General features: G+C 38.1%; 1 protein-coding gene across 3 annotated transcripts in view; it reads right to left on the bottom strand.

The window, feature by feature from the left end:
* PIK3C2G (phosphatidylinositol-4-phosphate 3-kinase catalytic subunit type 2 gamma) overlaps positions 1-19,028 on the bottom strand; it is a 216,761-nt gene that overhangs the window by 60,676 nt on the left and 137,057 nt on the right. For all 3 annotated transcript variants that reach the window (XM_064515654.1, XM_064515657.1, XM_026107827.2), the window contains 2 exons: positions 17,982-18,118; positions 14,985-15,154 (listed from right to left, as the gene is read on the bottom strand). In XM_064515654.1, coding sequence (XP_064371724.1) covers positions 14,985-15,154; positions 17,982-18,118 — 307 coding nt within the window. The remainder of the gene's footprint in view (positions 1-14,984; positions 15,155-17,981; positions 18,119-19,028) is intronic.

Raw genomic sequence — 19,028 nt, 5'->3', positions numbered from 1 at the left:
TTGAAACCAATATGAAAGAGAGAGCTAGAAAGTAAACAGTACTGATATTTTCATTTATCAGTGGACAGAAGTCTAACCCAAATTCTGTTTTGAAAGCATTTTGGCATCTTGACAATGTTTAAAAAACAAACCTCAGTTTCTTATCTGCAGTTAGGTCCTTGGGCTAAAAGAGCTCATGTCAATACTGCTGCTCTAAAGCTCCCATAACTTGTATTATGTTCAAAATTCATCTTTGATTTCTGATGTCCAACTGCATCAAGAGACACAATATAGTATGAAGACATAGCCCTTTCTGAACTAGTCCAAGTATCCCACATTAAGCTACTTGAGCTAAAAATAGATACTGCAATCAGAAATTACTTTGCTGGAAGAAATATGACGTCTAACATTGTTGGGTTGGGCTGCAGGCCAACTTCCACATAATGCAATGACTGCAAACACTGACCAGTTCTCTTATTGCTGTTGCTGAAGGATCCACTGGAATATGTAACTGATATGTGTTAGCATTTGTATCATTCACAGATTAAGTTAAGTTGCATGAAGATTTTAAACAGTATCATTTAAGACATTATTCCAAGGCAGCAGACCTGTCCTACCTTATTAATCTGGAAAATACGATGTAGAAAATTGCCTTCCCTTGGAGCATTTAAGCCTGGCTTTGCTCAAGGTTTTGTGACATCAGAGTCTCTCTCCCACTCTAATCCCTGCAGTTAATCAGATACTGAAGCTCCATGCCTGCAAGTATCTAATTAAGCTAGCTGCTCACAAAGGGAGTACCTTGCAATCAAAATGAAAACACAAAAACAACTTAGTATAGGAGACAAGATCCACTAGAAGGAAAAACAGAGTTATTTTTCACAATAATATTAAAAAGCTAAGTTCTAGTGGGAGGAGATCCTTACTCATTGAACAGCATTAAAAACCCCCCCACAGATCTACAGGGCTAAATGTCTGTGTATACATGCAAAAGTTTTTTTTGCTGCTTTCACAAACTCCTTTGGAATATAAAAACATGTAGGGATTAGATACTCTAAAAATTACTCCAGTAAAATCGCAAACAGCCAAGTGCAAGTCACAGTCCATCATGCATGTGAAGACTGTCAACATCAGCAAACAATACCAGCTGTTTTAGCCTCTGCAAGGAAAATAGTAATGGCTGTCACAGTTTTTCTAATTTATCGCACATGAAGCTCACTCAAGTGCACAACCTGTATTTCTATATTAAACAACTGCATTTCTAATTGACAGCCTTGTATTACATGACATTTCATCAGAAGAATAGCAATGCATCCAAAGCCCTCGTAATAATAACTATGAAAGACATATCACCCATTTGGACATAAATCTGTTATATAATGTGTTCACATGAAGTTATCTAAAAGATCTAAACATGAAATAAATATTGCATATCTCAACATATACTTAAGATCACAGCTAAGCCCTATAATACTTTAAATACATAGGATGCTTGAAGACCAGTGAGACTGCACCACAATCACAGGGAAAAGAGCCCTTTGGCCTAAAATCTGTGTCTATTTCAGTTTGCTATTTCAACTGAATTAATGAAATGGCTGGCACCAGTTTAGCAAAAATGACTCAGGATAGTAGCTATTCTCCTTCTTGCTCTGCTTTGATGAAGTATTTTCATGGAACAGCCTTTCTACCTGTGGAACTTTAAATCTATGGAAGACCAAAAGCTTTTTTTTTTTTTTTTTTTTTTTTTTCCCCTGCGTGGTGGACTAAAGAAATAAGGAAGTGAAGCATCCTTGAATAACCTCTGGGTTAGAATGGTGTTGTTGGGTACCATCATTTCTAGCAAAAAAGCTGGGAATTGGTGTGACTTGAGCTAGGCCAACTATGTACAGTCTATAAGCATAGCTCCCACCAAAAAAAATCATTAAAGCTGCCTTATCACACCTCTCTGTCTTTTTTCTTTTTCTTTTTCCACTAGATGATCTCATTAACAAGAGAGATTAATGAGCCCTTTGGTTTTATAATCAAAATCAGTCAAAAAGGCAATACCTTCACTTACGATAGAGTCTGTTTGCAGTGCTGGACCTTAATGGGTTATGCATTGCTTCAGCTGTGACAAGGGAGTTTACTTGAGTCACTCAGGGAAAAGCAAGGCTAGTTATGTTTTTTTTCTTGTGTGTTGATTTCAGAGATTCAAGATTTTCATGGGAATGTGTTTTACAGTTCCTCTGGAGATTAAGAATGTTTGGATGATGTGTCATGAGAGGGAGGAAAGGAAGAAAACCTCAAGCAACTGAACAGATCATCATGCAAAAACAAACTTAGCTTGAGGTGATGGGAACACTCACTAAGACTCTATTGTAGATTAGAAATATGCTGCATCCTTAGAAGACCAGTAAGATTGTCAGGATTTGCTGACCATTGCTATGGAACATCAGATGTAAGTTGATAACAAAGTTTGTAATGTCAGCAATGGTTTTAGTTTTTTCCATTACGAATCCCACTGTATAGAACATTTAAGAAAGATGTGTTGACTTCCTTTTTTATTAAATAGCAAAAGCATACAGACAATCAACAACACACAACCTCTACTCCAATCCAATCTACTCTTCCTAATAGTGGTGGTTAGGGAAAAGTTCAAATCACACACAGTAATACAATGAGATCAAAACAGATTATTTTTTTCAGATGCAGTCCAAGCTGTCATATAGACATGAGACAGAGTGTGAGAAACCATACAGAAGTGCTCGCAACTTAAAATCAGCTTCTCAATAGCATCCACCCCCACATGTTCCTTGACTTCTTTAAAACCATTTAGGCTGAGTCAAGAGTGACTGATAGTATTCAGCATGACTACATGGAATTTAGACGTAGCCTGTAAAACAGGAAAAGCTTTTGGGGAGTGTTTGAATGCTGACACCTTTCCCTCTACAGCAAAAGCCAAAAACTTATTTAAATGCACGCGCGCGCGCACACACACACACACACAAAATGAATGCAAGTGCTTATTTCTGTAGCTAAATGAAGATATCTAATCACAGTAATCATATATATATATTTGTAGACACAGAAAATACATGAGGAAGCATACCGTTTGCATATATTAAGGAATTAATAAAAAACTGCACAGTAAAATTTGTCTTAAGCAACCACACACAGAGTCATAAAAAAATAGGCCTGGAAGGGAGACCACAAGAGATAATCTAGTCCATCTTTCTGCTTACCAGGACAGAATCAACAATAATCATGCTTCTGAGAAGCTTATGTAGCCTGTTCTCAAAGACTCCTACTGGTGGAGTTCTACAATCTCCCTAAGAAATTTCTGTTCCAGTATCTCTGCTCACAGATTTTTTTTTCTTAATGCCTAATCTAACCTTGCTGTGCTTTCAGCCTAGTAATTCTTGTTCTTTCCTAAGGGAACACGAAGATCCTGTCTTCTTTACAGCCTCTAATATATTTGCAGACTCTTATGATATCTTTCCTCAATCTTCTCTAGACAATTGTTTCAATCTTTTCTCATATGTCATGTTTTCTAGATGTCTGATAATTTTAATTACTTTTCTCTGGACTTCTTGCAATTGGCCCACATCTTTTTTGAAATAAAATGTTGAAAGTATTCCAGCTGAGGTTTTACCAGTTCCACATGAAGTAAAAGGATTTCTTCGTATTTCATGCTTTCCTAATACAATATCCCAACATCAACTCATTCAGCTTGTGGTCTAACATAACCTCAGATCTCTTTCTGAGAAACTAAAAACTGCTGACCTTGACTTTTAACATGATCAAAAAATTCTTATGGCAGATGTCTACTACAAAATTAAGAAACATACTCTCTATCCCATCATACTGGCTGCTATGAAAATACGGAAAGTTATCAGTCCCATAACAAACCTCAAAAGTATGCCATTTGGTATATTCTTCCATTTTGACACAGAAACACAGGTAACTACTTTCCAATAATGGTTGTATACACTCTCTGGCACTTTCTAATAGTTTTATCTAGATAGTGCCTTCTTAACTGATGACAATGTTATTTGTGAAAGTGACAAGTGTTCTACTAAGGATACATTAACTTACATCAAGTTATATGATATCTGCTCTTTCTCCTCTATTTCATAAATAGAAAGAATAATCACTCGGCAAAGGTGATTGCTCCAGGAGAACTCCACAGTGATTATTTTTCTTGTGATCATTGCTATAGGAGATTCTACTCTCTTGAGCAAGCATAGAAACCAAAATGATGTAAAGATATTTTAAGTGACCTCATAATAGAACAGTAGATCTCAGCTTTGCATAAAATATAAATATTTCCCTGGTTGAACTCAACGGCAGTTTTGCCACTGACTTCAATCAGGGTTGCTATCACTTACATTATCACTGGCTTGCATTGCAATATTATGTTTAGCTGACTTTTCTGTTTTCTATTATTTCTTTTACTGAAGAAATCTTGTAAACAGTTCCACAGATCTGTATGTGCTCACAAAAAGAGTAAAAAGCCCCACACTGAGACTATATTCCTCAAATCATCCAGAACTGACATATACCCATTTATGTCTAAGCAAAATGACAGTCTGCATTTCAATTGCCAAATAGTAATTACAATGCTTTAAAGGGGAGTAGAAGAGATAAACGAATTAACAAATTTTAAACAGCTTCCCACAAAACCAGAATTTATTTATCCTGGGGGGGTTTACCCTGAATTCTAATTTTGATAGCTTTTATTTCCAGTAACAGACAGATGGAGGCTCACTTGGCTAAGCAGGGAACTCATGATTAAGCTTCAAGGCAAAAAGGACATATATCGGACTGGCTACAAGGAGGAATATAGAGACACTGCCCAGGTATACAGAAATGGTGTTAAGAAATCCAAAGATCAGCTAGGGTTAAAACTGGCAATGGACATCAAGAGCAACAAGAAGAACTTTACTGATACATTACCAGTAAAAGAATGAACACAGAAAATGTGGGCCTGCTGTCAAATGAGTGATAGTGGACACAGGTAAGGCTGAGCTACTCAAAACCTTCTTCAACACAGTCTACATCGACAAGGTCTCTCAGGCCTTTGTTCTTACCAGGAGGGTTCAAGGAGGAGAGGAACTACCTGCAATGGATGAGGGTCGAGTCAGGGATTACTTGTGAGAACTCCACCCATACAAATCCACAGGACCAGAGGGGCGACACCTGAGGGTGCTGCAGGAGTTGGACGATGTCATTGTGACACCACTCCTTATCACCTTGGAAAAGTTATGGAGAGTGGGGAAGGCCTATGATAACTGGAAAAGGCAAATGCTGAATGTGTTTTCAAAAAAGACAGAAAAAAGGAAAGACAATCCAGGGAACTACAGTCTCACTTCTGTCCTTGGGAAAATCATGGTGCAAGAATTCTCAGAAGCTGTTCCTGGGCAGATGAAGGAAAGAAGTGTAAAACTACCTTGACTAACCTGATTGCCTTCTATGATGAAATGACTAGATCAGTGGATGTTGTCTACCTTGACTTTAGCAAGGTTTTTAACATAGTCTCCTACAGCATCCTTGCATGCACAAAATCACAGATTAGATGAGGATGAGTTTTTCCTTCTTTATAAGTATGAGGTCTAGCAGAGCAACTCTCCTCATTGGCTTGTTGATCACCTGAGTTAGGAAGTTGTCCTCAGTGCATCCCATAAACTTCCCACATTGCTTGTGCCCTGCTATGTTGCCCTTCCAGTGGATGTAAGAGCAGTTCAAGTCTCCCATGAGGACCAGGGCCTGTAAACATAAGGCTTCTTTCAGTTGTCTGAAGAAGGCCTCATCTGCTTCTTCTTTCTGATCAGGCATTCTGTAGCACCCACCGCAACATTGCCCATGTTGGGCTGCCCTCTAATCCTGACCCATCAGCTTTCAGCTTGCTCATCACCTATCCCTACGCAGAGCTCCAGGCATTCCTACTGCTCTCACAGAAAGGGCAAGTCCCAGATCACCATCCCAGACTGTCCATGCTAAAGAGCCTCTTGTATCCAGCTGTTGCAGCACTTCAGGTGTGTGAACTATCCCACCACATTTATGTGATCCCAACAAGATCATCATCCTGAAACTGCACATAGACCTCTAATTCCTCCTGTCTGTTCCACACACTATGTGCGTTAGTTCACAGGCACTTCAGAGAGGCACCAAGTCATGCTTATTTCTGAGAAAAGGTATTAGAGTTTTCCCCATAATGCTGTCCTCTCGGCACTTATCTGTGTGCATATGCATGAAGTGGGCCCCCTTCACCCTTGTTTTGCTCATTATGAGATCTCTATTGTCCATATCACCCTCCACCCCTTGCTTGCCAACCTGGTCTACCACTACCACTCTTGACTGTGTGTCATTCCCCCTCTCCTTCCCCCCTACGGTGTTCCATCTTCAAAGCTCTCCTCATCAGGTTGGCCAGCCTGTTGGCAAAGATGCTTTTACCCCACTTTGTAAGGTAGGTCTCATCTCTTCCAAGCAGTCCTTGATCCTCAAAGAGGGTCCCATGGTCATAAAAACCAAGACGTGTTGTTGACACCAGCTGCGCAAACAATTGTTGACCCACAGAATACATCCACTCCTCTTCAAGCCCTTCCCACTCACCGGTAGGATTGAGAGGAAAATCAGCCGGGCCCCCATGTCCTCGATCCTCTGCCCCAGAGCCACGCAGTCATGCTTGATATGCCCTGATGTGCTTGATAAGCTCCAGGATCACGCTTGATGCATAGCAAGGGTAGTAGTCTGAGAAGGAGACAAAACTTGGCAATCTTTCCACATTGTCCTGGATCCAAGCCCCTGGCAAGCAGAAACCTCCCTAGGCAACAAGTCACATCAGCAGACAAGGGTGTCCATCCACCACAGCAGGGAGTCTCTCACTTCTACCACTCACCGCTTCCTCCTGCCACTCCTGAGTGGCTCAGGCTCAGCCAGCACTGATGTTTTGTCTGACGGGAGCTTCCAGCCCCTTGTCTACTGCCAGGGCACTGAACCTGCTCTGTAGGTACAGATTTGCATGTGGAGCTTGAGCCATCCTCCTGGTGCCAGAAGGTCACAATCTTCTAGCCTTTGCCAACATGGGAACCTCCATTTCTTAAACCCATAAGCACAGATTCTGCTGCCCCTTCTTCAGTACAGCTGGGGTTGAGGCTCCTCTTGCACCTGCAGGGTCTCTGAAAAGATCTGGTCAATCCCCTTTCCATCATCTCTGAGGCTTTGCAGTCTGCTGCCCTCTCCTGCAGCTTCTTTACTTGGTGACACAGATCTTCCACTAGCATGTACCTCCTGCAGGCAAGGAGATCATCTCCCTCTGGCTTAGCGTTATCAAGAGCTTAAATATTGAAACAGGTTGCCTGGAGAGGTGGCTTATGGAGGTTTTCAAGATTCAACTAGACAAAGCTGTAAGCAAACTGGTCTGAATTCAGTGTTGACCTTGCTTTGAGCAGGAGGCTGACTATAGACATCCAGAGGTATCTCCCAACCCGCATGATCCTGTGACCTGAGTAAGGACTCTGCTTACGACACATGCATAGAAATGTTCCTGAATGCCCTGAGGAGCCTTGGCTTAGGTAAACTACAAGGCTTGGGTATTCACAGCACGCACCTAACATTTTGACCTATATTCTTCAACCAAATAACCAGCAATAAAAACCTTACCAGATAACATGGTTTTAGCTCGCTCCCTTTTCTGCCATTTCTACTGCTGTTCAAAATACCTACTGCAGGAAAATACTTCTAACTGTAAATTCAAAATCTCATTTCTGATTACAGTTTTACCCATATTATTTTTATATTAACATCTATCTTTAGAGGCAGGAACATCAAACTAGAAGGGATCTCCTGGGTTCCTTAGGCAGCTTCTGAGCACACTTCTTAAACCATTATGGTCTCATTTATTCATTAAGTTAATTCTTGTTATATGTGTATCAACTTTGCTATTATTATTTTTCACTGTCAGGGCCTTAATATAAGCTTTCCAGAAAAATCACTTTATTAGACATACCCTCTATTTTGATCAGTAGTAGACAAAATATTTCACACATTGGACTGGCCTATTCTAGAAGATTTATCTGTGTTTGGCTGTGTCTATCAATAATCGAGTTAGTTACATCAGGATTTAATCATGCTTAACAGATATGGTGGAAAGCAAGCTATAACCTTCGTCTAGACTGAAGGCTCTGATCCATCATTCTGTTAGCATTTAGTTTCCCCGTGTAAACTGAGCCATGGTAACTATTTATTTGTAGCTCTTTGCCTGTGCAAAATGCAAGGGAATGTGATGGAACCAAAATCCCTTTCACTGTGGGCTAGGTGAAATTAGTGAGTTTGTAAATCATGGAAATTTGATTACGTCTGGTCCCATAGGATTACTATGCTAAGTGACAATATAGCTAACACATATGTTGATAACTGAGGTTAGACCCAGTTACAATTCTTAGTGTAGGCCTAGCATTTGCTACATGCATTGTCACAGGGACTCAACTGGAACCTTATCTTCTAACAAGAAAATTGGCAATAGACACATGATGGGAAAGCCAAAACTAGTCTGAGAAATCTGTTGATGGTTTTGACACTGGCTTTGTTGTCACTGTCTCTACAGCGATCACTAGTTTATGCTGCAATCTCACCACAGAATTATTCACTTATATCACAGAATTTCAGTTACTTGTACAGTCAACTGCTTGTAAAGCAAGCTGGGATGAAGAATCCAAAAAAGACCATCCCTCAAAGAAGATGTACTCTGCTCTAAGAACTTACGTGTCTTCTACAGTTTCCTTGTCCTTTCTGCAACTGTGTTCATCTTACACTGACTGTTTAAAAAGCACCACTGTGTCTGGCTCAGGCAACTTCTGGGGCTTCAAGTCAGGATCCTACATCCAAATAGAGACATATGAAGCAGCCTGCACTTCAGAGTCACCAGCAACCAGATTATACAACAATTTTAAGGGGATTTAAAGCCTTTACTTACTTTAAATAATTTACATTTGGTAGCTTACGTTTGAAAGTGCTGGATACAGTTTTCCTGTTGCCTTACACCATTTTCTAAGAGTATCACATTTTGCAGGTTTGTTAGGAATTTATTACTATGTTAATAAAATAGGTGAGAGTTAATGTGACTGCAGCAATTCGTCTTCTTAATACAGATTGTTTGACAATTACTTTTGCTGTTTTAACTGATCCTCAGCAGAGGAAAGGATTTTAAAACTCAGACCTAAAAGATGTGTTAAAATAAACTGAACTGAACCACCCACCTATTGAATATTCAGCTAACAGGTCTGGGGTGGCTACGTGAAAAACACAATAGCAGACGGTTGCAGATGGTTTTGTACATCACCATGCAAAACAGAGGAATAAACCAGGTGAAATGCACAGAAATTCCTTAGGGCAGGAGAGAAAATCCTACTTAAATTAAATATATCACTATGCTTTCCAGTTCAGGATGAAGGGCAAAGAGGTGGTATGCAGAACAATCAGAAAAAGATATCAATACCAAGCAACAGAGATTAATTTAAAAGTGCTTGATGTATACAGACTCTGTGTAAAAGAACAGGTCATCCTTGAATATAAAAACTGTATGTGTGGGAAGGTTTTGAAGAAAGACATGATACAAAACACATTTTTGATGGGAGCAGGAAAAAGAGGAAAAAAAATGTCTCTGGAAAGGATGACAAATAAGATCATATATTCAAAGTGGACAGTGAACGTAGTGTCTTTTTCCCTTTCATTTCTGTTTTATTGTTAAACTTCTTGTCTCTAGAGTCATGTTCTATAAAAATTCAAAGGGTGACTGAGAGAAAGAGGGAAGGGCAGAGGAGTGAAAGAAATCTCTCAGGGAGAAGGATAATATGGAGTTACTTAAATAACTCAGGTGCAGTAAATATCCCAAAGTGGAGGGAATTCCCCTGGCGGGTCTAAAGGCATCAAATAACAATATCTCCAGCCCAGATAACTGTTAACAAGAACACACAATAATTCGTTCAAGAAAGCCACTGTTCCCGAAGACTGGAAAGCAGCTAATGCTGTGCTTCAACTAAAATAAGAGCCAAGAAGGATACTGGGAACTGTGGAAGAAGGGAACTGAGATCCAGAACTCAACTGAATGTATAATTACAGATGGAGCAGAAGAATAATACCGTTGGATAAATAAAATTGGATAGGGTCAGACCAGTACAGCCACTGTATGAGAAAACAGGGACCTCCCTCAACCGTTTGGTTACTTTGAAAGGGATAATAAATAAAATGAAGGATACTAAGTGGACAGTGAATATAATTTACTCTGATTTCTAAAAGCTTTAGATGAATCCCCTCCACAAGACACTAGAACAGAAAATAAATGACCAGTGATAAAGGGCAAACTATTGTCCAGGCTTAATAACTAGAGAAGGTATCAAAACAGTAACGATAAACACCTCTTCTTCAAAGCGGAGAAAGATCAGTGCTAATGAAACTGAGGACTAGAACTTGTGCTGCTCAGTATATTTTTAGAGTTGCCTGGTGCTTCTGGTGTTTAATTTGAGGCAATTAGATATACCTGACTTTCAGAAGTGATGGACATCTTTACTCATAAATTCAAACCTCTTTAGGCCCTGTCACTTTCAAGGTGACATTGTTTCAGCCAAAAGTAGATCACTTTCCAAAATGCAGGTTCAGTTTATGCAAAAGTCTATGAGTATGATTAGCTTTAAACATCTGTATAATCTTACTAAGTTCACTGGGCCTACCACGGTGCTTAAAATAATGAAATTAAATCTTTGCAGGTTTTCAGTCAGAGATTTTTGGAGGGTGACATACAGCAAGTGTGAAGGTGGATGGTGACATGGATCTCTGTACTTCACATAAACTATAATTCACTCCAAACCAATCATGTTGGAAGAAGAAATTTAACCTGTAAAAAAATGAGGTAATAAATAGGCACACTCATACATTTTTAATGAAAAAAAAAATTTTCAGCAGGTAAAACAGACTAGTGGAAAGCAATGCTTTTCACACACAAATTTAGAAAATGAAAAAGTGATTATATGTTAATTTCTTTTTCAAATTACCTCATTTCAGGCTTAGACTGCTTTGATAAGTACTCTAAATAAAGAAATAAAACAAAAAAGGAAAAAAAGTTAAATGTGAAATTCTCAAACTCTTGTCTTCCCTCTTCTTCCCCATGTTTTCCTCTTTTTTAACAGACAAAAAGATGGAAAATAATCAAAGCATGGAGATGCAATTTATTTTTCCCCATTTCCTGACTTATGCTAACTTCACCATTTCAGAAAGAAATAGCTTAAAAGAAATGCATTTTTTTTCAGGGTAATACTTCTAGTGAGACAGTGACACTTTTTAACAGTAAAAAAAGAAAAGTAACTTTCAAAAGAAAAAGAGGCACTTTTCCTACTTTCTACATGCTCAGATTTTCTTAAGTGCTTCTCTGTACAGGAAAACGCTGACACAGGAAGAAAGTGTGGGAAACCCCATTTTCCCATATTTTTAAAACTTCGTTCAAAAACTGGAATTTCCCAGTGGAATAGTTAGGCTGCCTCTAGTAATTAACTGTGTAGAAGAAAACCAACTTAGCAGATTTCACATCTGGGAAAACCACATCAACATGCAGGATTAGTTTGGCAAAAGGACAAGAGGGTCCCTGTGATTCAGGTCAGGGAAAAGAAAGTCCAGTGACTGTTGTAAATAAGTAGGATGATGGTCTACTTAAAAAAAGAATGGACACCTAAATTATCAAGAGGTGCATATATGACGTGCCATGAGCTGGACTGCTTCTTTTCCAGTCATCAGATTTCAGCCTACATAACACTGAAAAAATATAGACAATGGTGCTGGAAATGACTGGCAGTGGACAGGACAAGACTGCTAAATTTAGGATTAGTTCAGTTAGTACAGGATTTAGATAAATCTTTTACAAAATCGAAGAAACCATGGAAGGAACAACCATAAGCAGACACCTTTCGTAGCATTTGATCACTGCCCCTGTTCCCATAGGATTACTTGGATAATACTCCACCTATTTCAACAGGAGTGGGTCCAAGACGATTGCCACCAAATGCTCAGTAGTCAAAGAACAGCACAGTCATATGAAACTAAGCGACAAATAATTCTTCAAACAGTTTGAAGTATATTTGCAGAATTCACTGCTTTAGGGGAATGTAGGGTCTAATGCTGGATTACAGAACAAAAGTATAATTTTATCACCACTAACAAAACATGTCTAGTAAGACCAAAAAAAAAAAAAAAAAAAAAAAAAAAGATAATGAAATCTCATGCTTCAGTAGGAATGTTTCCTGTGGGACCATGGAAATAATTTTCCTCCCAAGCACTGTTATTACAGCATTGGCTAGATAAATCATATGTGTCCTTCCAATGTTTCTTCTGAAACATTAGTTCCTAGGCCAAAGTAAAGATAGGTTATTACTACCATTTAACATATTCACTGCACTGTGAAGGTACATGGCACTGAAAAAGACAGAAAATGACTGATGACTCTTCCCTCTCAAATCAGTAAGGGCTGAGCTACTGGTTTCCACCTTGGAATCAAAACTGAGCAGATTTGCGGGACACCATTTAAAGATGAGGGCAGTTAACTATTGAGTTAACTAATCTCTTGTCAGAGTGTTATACAATCATGAATGCAGAAATTATTGTGTCTGCCTGAATCATATCGGCTTCAAAGGGCTCTTTTCAGACTCATAGAATATTTTGTAGAAAGAACCACAGCCCATGCATGACAACATGTTATTCTCAAGGCTGCTGGGTATCTTTCACTTTATTTACATTAGAAAAAAGGCTCCATATGCAGAATGCTGGGGAGGGCCTATCCTTACAAAGCTTTATGAGGAGTAAGTGTTTGTTAATAGCAAAAAGCCTGCACTGAGAATAGAAAATGGACAGTGGCAGGAAAGTCGTCCTTCTGAACTTGGGAAAGGAATGGCCATTATAAACACTACAGATGGGGACTATTTTTCCTTAATTCATCTGAGTTGCTTGCATTAAAAAAAAATAGCTATTTTTAGGATGTGTGTAAAGACCAGTTGTATGTATAGGGATTTGTATCAGATGCTATTCATTTTATAAAGCCACCTACAGAACTTCACAAGGATATATTTAGTGTCTACTATAAAAACCCCCAAGGGTCAGTGCAAATAATTCGAAGGATCTGAAAGCATTCTTTGCAGGAGTGCAAAGAACTCAAATAAAAATCTACTATAAGGAGCTGTTAAAAAAACAGAGGCTAAAGCTGTGTCAAGGATTTGCTATGAGGGAATAAGTGGACACAAAGAGCACAGAGAATTTCAAATTTTGAGAACCTGAAATTTGTTTTAAGTAGAAATGCAATATCCTTACATCCCTGTGTTACAAATAGTGTTGCATTTCTTGAAGGCACATACAGCTCATGAGAAGTACAGTCTCTAACCTTGTAGCTGCTCAGTGACATGTGGGTGTGGGGAAGACAACTATTGCCCTCTGATGTTTACAACCTACAGATAAAGCATGAGTCCTAGTTTGACTATGGAACTATAAGGGAGCTAAGTGAAGGGCCTAAAATATATTATCATTTTATTTTATTGTTAAAAAAGCAATATACTGCATTAACTGCATTAAATGGGAAAAAAATGTCTGCTGTTTATGGAAATGACTATATTCTCTAAGTCACTTTCACAGACTTAATAAGAAGATGTAGTATCACTGAATTGTAAAACAGTAAAATTAACATCTATTATTATTACTGCTATTACATAATTTCTGTTTAAATTTGGATGCTGGGCCTCCCACTATATTCGGCTGGTCATAACTTGCACTCCCACTAGATAATTCTCCCCTCACACAAAATTACTGCTCATGGAAATTCTGGTTAGACTCCATAAGGAGCTTTGCTGACAGGATGCAGCACTTGACTCAGCGTGAGCAGGAGTATCTTTTTATGATTCTGTTCTGCATTATTCTTTCCACAGCAAATAAGTAGGATTAAGGGAGCATATCCTGAATGATTGACGATAATTCTGAGCACTGCAACTAAATCTTTTGACTGCCTGGCTTAGAACTACTTATTAGCCCCATCAGCTTCCCTCATATCAATACTCCCACACTGTTATTTCTGTCTAACACTGAGATTGTCTAAAATAGTCAAAGAAAGGGCAGCTGGAAAAAAAATAAAGGAAAAAAGAAAGGCATGATTAACTCAAACTGATTCATTCTGGGACTAGTTCTGGAAATTATTAGGAAACATGGAGAAACAACACATACCACTCATCTTGTCAGTACTTGGGATCATTTATCTGTTGTCTGCACTGCTATAACATTTTCCTTGTGTTTTGTGTATACTGACATTATCCTCGCTATCTCAACTCTATCCCAATTCATTCCTCGATAGCATGTTCACAGTAGGAACTAGAACACATGACTATTCTCTGTATTTTAGCTATCTATATCATGGGATAACTATGTTACAGACAGATACAACAAGAGAAAAATCACAGTCTTGCTTAAGTAAAATCAGATATTTGCAAAATAAATGGTGACCTCAGTGTGGATGGATGTAAAACTAGAAAGATGATAAAGAGGTTGCAATTTCACCCAGTGAGGGAGAGTATAATTGATTCTCCAGGTCCATTTGGAAAATTTGGTCTCTTTTCTGAATATGGCAACAAAGTCATTAATAAGCTACAGCTATGGTTTTGGAACATTCATCTATTAAAAAAAGGAAAGACAACATATTTCTTTCGGCACAGGTCCGCCCTTACTAATTCTGGTCACTACTGAACTGAATCTAATTCAAAGTGCTGACCTAACAAAAATTTAGACTTTTTTAGACTGAAATGGGGATCTCCAATACCTCGTTTTAATTTCTCTTCCAGTCATTCCTACACTCTTAGAGGTTTTGTGAACAACATGAAAATACCATTTTGGGAACTTCAGCAAGAGAAAATGCATGATCTCATTTATATTTTTCATGGGTGTTGATAAGACTGTGAATTTTTCAGAACACTGTTTTAAAGCTTACTATATGCGTTACTATAGATACCAACCTTCTTATGCTTCCAAATGTCTGTGCGTGACCTAAAAATCTTCCAAAATCTATATGGAACATGTGCCCAGCACTTGTCAGCATTATGTTGTCATTGTGTCGATCACAGACTCCCAGGATGAAGGTAACAACACACCAGCCAGCACAGGAATAGAAGAAATTCCTTATTGCCTAGTTAGTAAAATAAAAAGCACTTACTGGAAATACAGAGAAACATACTTCTTTGTGACACTAACATGAAAACCAAAAATTGTGAATCCTACAAATGCTATGCATGTAGCTAAAATTTAAACACACAAGTGTTGTAAGATTGGTACTCAAATGAGTAACAAGCAAATTTCAAAGGCTCAATGCAACAAGAGTTTTATGCATGGTGTTTTCAACTTGTGATTTACAGAGACTTAGAATTCTGTGGACCACTTCTAAGGTGGAAGGCACCTAAGCAAAGCAAGCTTCTTGTCAGGAAACTGACACTTTCTATTTAGTAGTCTGCATTTATATTGTAAAAACAGTGATGGTCAGAAAATCAGAAGACTTGGAAATCCATTAATTTAATCATTTGCATTGCAATGAAAATAGGTTATTTTGCACAATTCTTCTGTACCTACATGGGTCTTTTCTCTCCAGAACTCAACTGCTTTTTTCAAATTCTAATTAACCATGTCTCACAATATCCCAGCCCAAAGAATTCAAGCCCATTTTATAGAAACAAACAGAAACTAAGAAAGGTTAAACCGTTTTCTGTTCAAAGCATCCATGAATCCAAATAGAGTACGGGATCAAACCTAGTGTCATGCAGAGAGAGCCAAGAGAGTGATTAATAGAAAACCCAGTCTAGCTGTATTACCATGGCATTCTGTCCTGCTTAATATAACCTGCTCCTCTGATAAGCTATTTAACACGGTGGGGATGTGTATTTCCATGTCTAGTCTGCTTTTTGTGCCTAGGCTGGCTCATTCAAATCTATCTTAGGAATCTCTTTACAGTGAGAGTCTTTTACTCTTGGCCTATAATGTGCCCATGGCATACGCAGGAAAATAGGTAAGCTAATGATCTGCTCACTAGACACTTGCTTGTAGGCTGATTCCAAGTTTTCTGCTAACATCAGTGGGAAGTATTTCAGAACTGCAAGTTCCCTTAACAGAGGAATCTACCAAATTTCTTTCACAACATATCTTTTCAGTATCCTCTTACAGGAGAGAATTATTCCTGATTCAAATGATGATCCATCTTCTACTCCAAAACATAAGGAATGATAGCTCTTGCCTCTTTTTTATTCTTACCTACTACAGTTTAACAACCACAAATGCAATTCTTATTCAAAAGTCTGAATCTCCCATGATTCTCAATCATAACGTGATTTATTTATATAGAAACCAAAACAATCCTAATTTTCAATTATTATGTTTTTGGACAAAACCTATATTAATCAAGGTAAATAATTATTTAGGCACTCTTGTTTTCCCTGCAGTTGCAGGATGCCACATGCAATGACTGACATGGATGACAGCACTTGTGGAGTGCTTAGCCCACAGCACAAGCGTTTGGTGAATTTTATGTCTAACTGTACTACTTACACTAGATGACCTTGGATAAAGCACCTAATCTTTCTGTGATTTTGTTCACCCAACTGTAAAATAAGGATATTAGAGCTTATTCTGCATGAGTTTTCTGAGCACCTCAGATACAGTATTATTTGAGTAAAAGATTATTAAGAAGAAAAAGGTTCATTCAGCAGAGAGTGTAAGATGAATGTATAGTAGCAATTTCATGCATGTCCTATGCAATCAGAGCTGACTGTGTTTTATGTTTAAAAAAAATCGAGAGCTGACTGTGTTTTATGTTTAAAAAAAATCGAGAGAAAATGTGTAGCAATTGGTTTTAGAACATTCCACATATATGTTACTTCTTACAAACAGTAGCAGCAGCAAGAAATCAGGTTTTCAACCAATAATAGCTCTCTCTTTTCAACTGAAATGTTGGCTGCACTTTTACCATAACACTTGTGGCTGCATTTTTACCATTAATACTGTAAACACACAAACTTGTAAAACAAAATGTTCTATTCAAATTGTTTCTGTTTAACAGAATCAAGATCATATATTAGGAATCCGAGTGGTCTTACTGATAAATGTGGATGAAGAAACACCCATGGAATAACTACAGTAACATTAAAGTTCGTTAAACATACTTATGCTAGAGAATCATCTGTCTGCTAATCACCACTGACAAAAGCACCTCATCTTTCAGAGTGGTAAACATTCAGATCTCCCCTTTAAGTTTTATTTAAAATTCTGGCTACTAATCTACTGTGGACACAGAGTAGGGTTCAGAAATTGACCCAGCAATACAAACATTAAGAAGTTTTTTCATGGACCTTAGAACATGCTCAACCAACAAATAATGAATAGAAGTGGTTCCTTTCAAAGGAAAGCCTCTGATTCTGTAGATAAAATTTCCCAATTTCTTGGCTTACACATAATGCCAGGTTGCATAAAACCAGCTGCATTACATGGGATCCCATAATGGGATGTGACAAGCATGACATATCATGACAAGCACGACATATCACATGAATAGACAGCTTCAATAAAATACAGATTTCTAAAACTGTGGCTATAGACATGGGTATTTCCAAATACAGGAAAGTCACTGAGGCTTTGCATGAATTATACATAAAATAAAGGATTTAGCCAGCTAGACTAAAAAAATAAATATATTTGGGTTCAATATTTACCTTTTACTTCAGCTTCTTTTCACTTCACTAGCATCTTCCAAAACCTCTCTGCGACACATTGTTATAGAAAATATATTAAAATGCACCTGATCCAGGGCAGTACCTCCTTAGAAGGAGGGTGGCATTTAAGGCAATTCCCTAGTTTACACGTATGTGACTGTCCTGAGTCCAAATCATTTGTTTTTGCTGCTTACTGCCATTTGGTTTCTTTTTTCTCATGGTAAAACATGAAATGTATAATACATCTCATTATGTTGTTACCTCTTGGTAACTTAATTCCAAAGGATGGTGATGATGGAACCATTTTTTAATTGTGTTTTCTTTCAATGGTCCAATCAGTCCAGACTTCCTGTGGATCTTGGCTAGTGTGGTAGCATCTGGCACCATCTGTACCAATCCTAATCAGACAGAAAAGAGTTCACATAAAAAGACTGCAACTTCAAAAAGATATGAAGAGCATCAATGCGTATCATATACTGTTGGATCATTCCATGCAGAAAAAATGCATGCTTACAAGCCTACAAAATTAATGAATACAATAGAGAAGATAAGGATTTTTTTTCTCTTTTTTTGGTAAACAAAAACCAAAAGACACTTAATCAAATTGAAAAGTGGCAGTTCCATGAGTGACAAATAAAAATGCCAATAACCATACTGTGGACATAATTCCATCAAGGTACCACCAAGGCCAACAATTTAACAAGATTCAAAATTGGTAGAACACATGCAAACAATAAAAATCTATAAAAACCAGGATCAGATCTTTACTATTAAATTTAAAATTATTTCATATGTGTTTATTGTCAGGAATGCTACACCCATTTTTTTGCAGTGTATGATGCTGATTACAGCTGGGAGAGAAAATACTAGGGAGTGCAGAAATTAGTCAGATCCAAGATGACATATACTGGGTCTTTGAAATGCAGGCAGAATCCAAGCATTTTGCAATGCTTCACTTGAATTCTATGCCTCTAATACATGTACTTAATTCCTTTTTTGGAACGGAGACCTGGCTTGCTACCCTTCCATCACTGTCCCTGCTGTGTGTGACCCCCTGCATCCCATCATCCTGCATATCTGCATTACAGGAAAGACTTTCTCTAAAAATTTCAATTGGTGACAGGTTCCCCCATGATACCATGCCTGGAAAAGCAGCATCCTACCAGAGCTTCATCTGCTTTCCACATTTCTTGTCTGCTTGATTCTTTCAAGTGATTCCTATGCTCCCATGACTACATGATTGCCATCTCCCACCCCTGCTTGTGTGGAAAAGGTTGCTCATGGAGCAAGTCATTAGCCTAGGACTTG

The sequence above is a fragment of the Dromaius novaehollandiae genome, chromosome 1, assembly GCF_036370855.1.
Source record: "Dromaius novaehollandiae isolate bDroNov1 chromosome 1, bDroNov1.hap1, whole genome shotgun sequence".
NCBI classification, from domain to species: Eukaryota; Metazoa; Chordata; class Aves; order Casuariiformes; family Dromaiidae; genus Dromaius; species Dromaius novaehollandiae.
The sequence above is the reverse complement of the archived record's forward strand: the minus strand, read 5'-3'. Positions and strand labels throughout refer to the sequence as shown.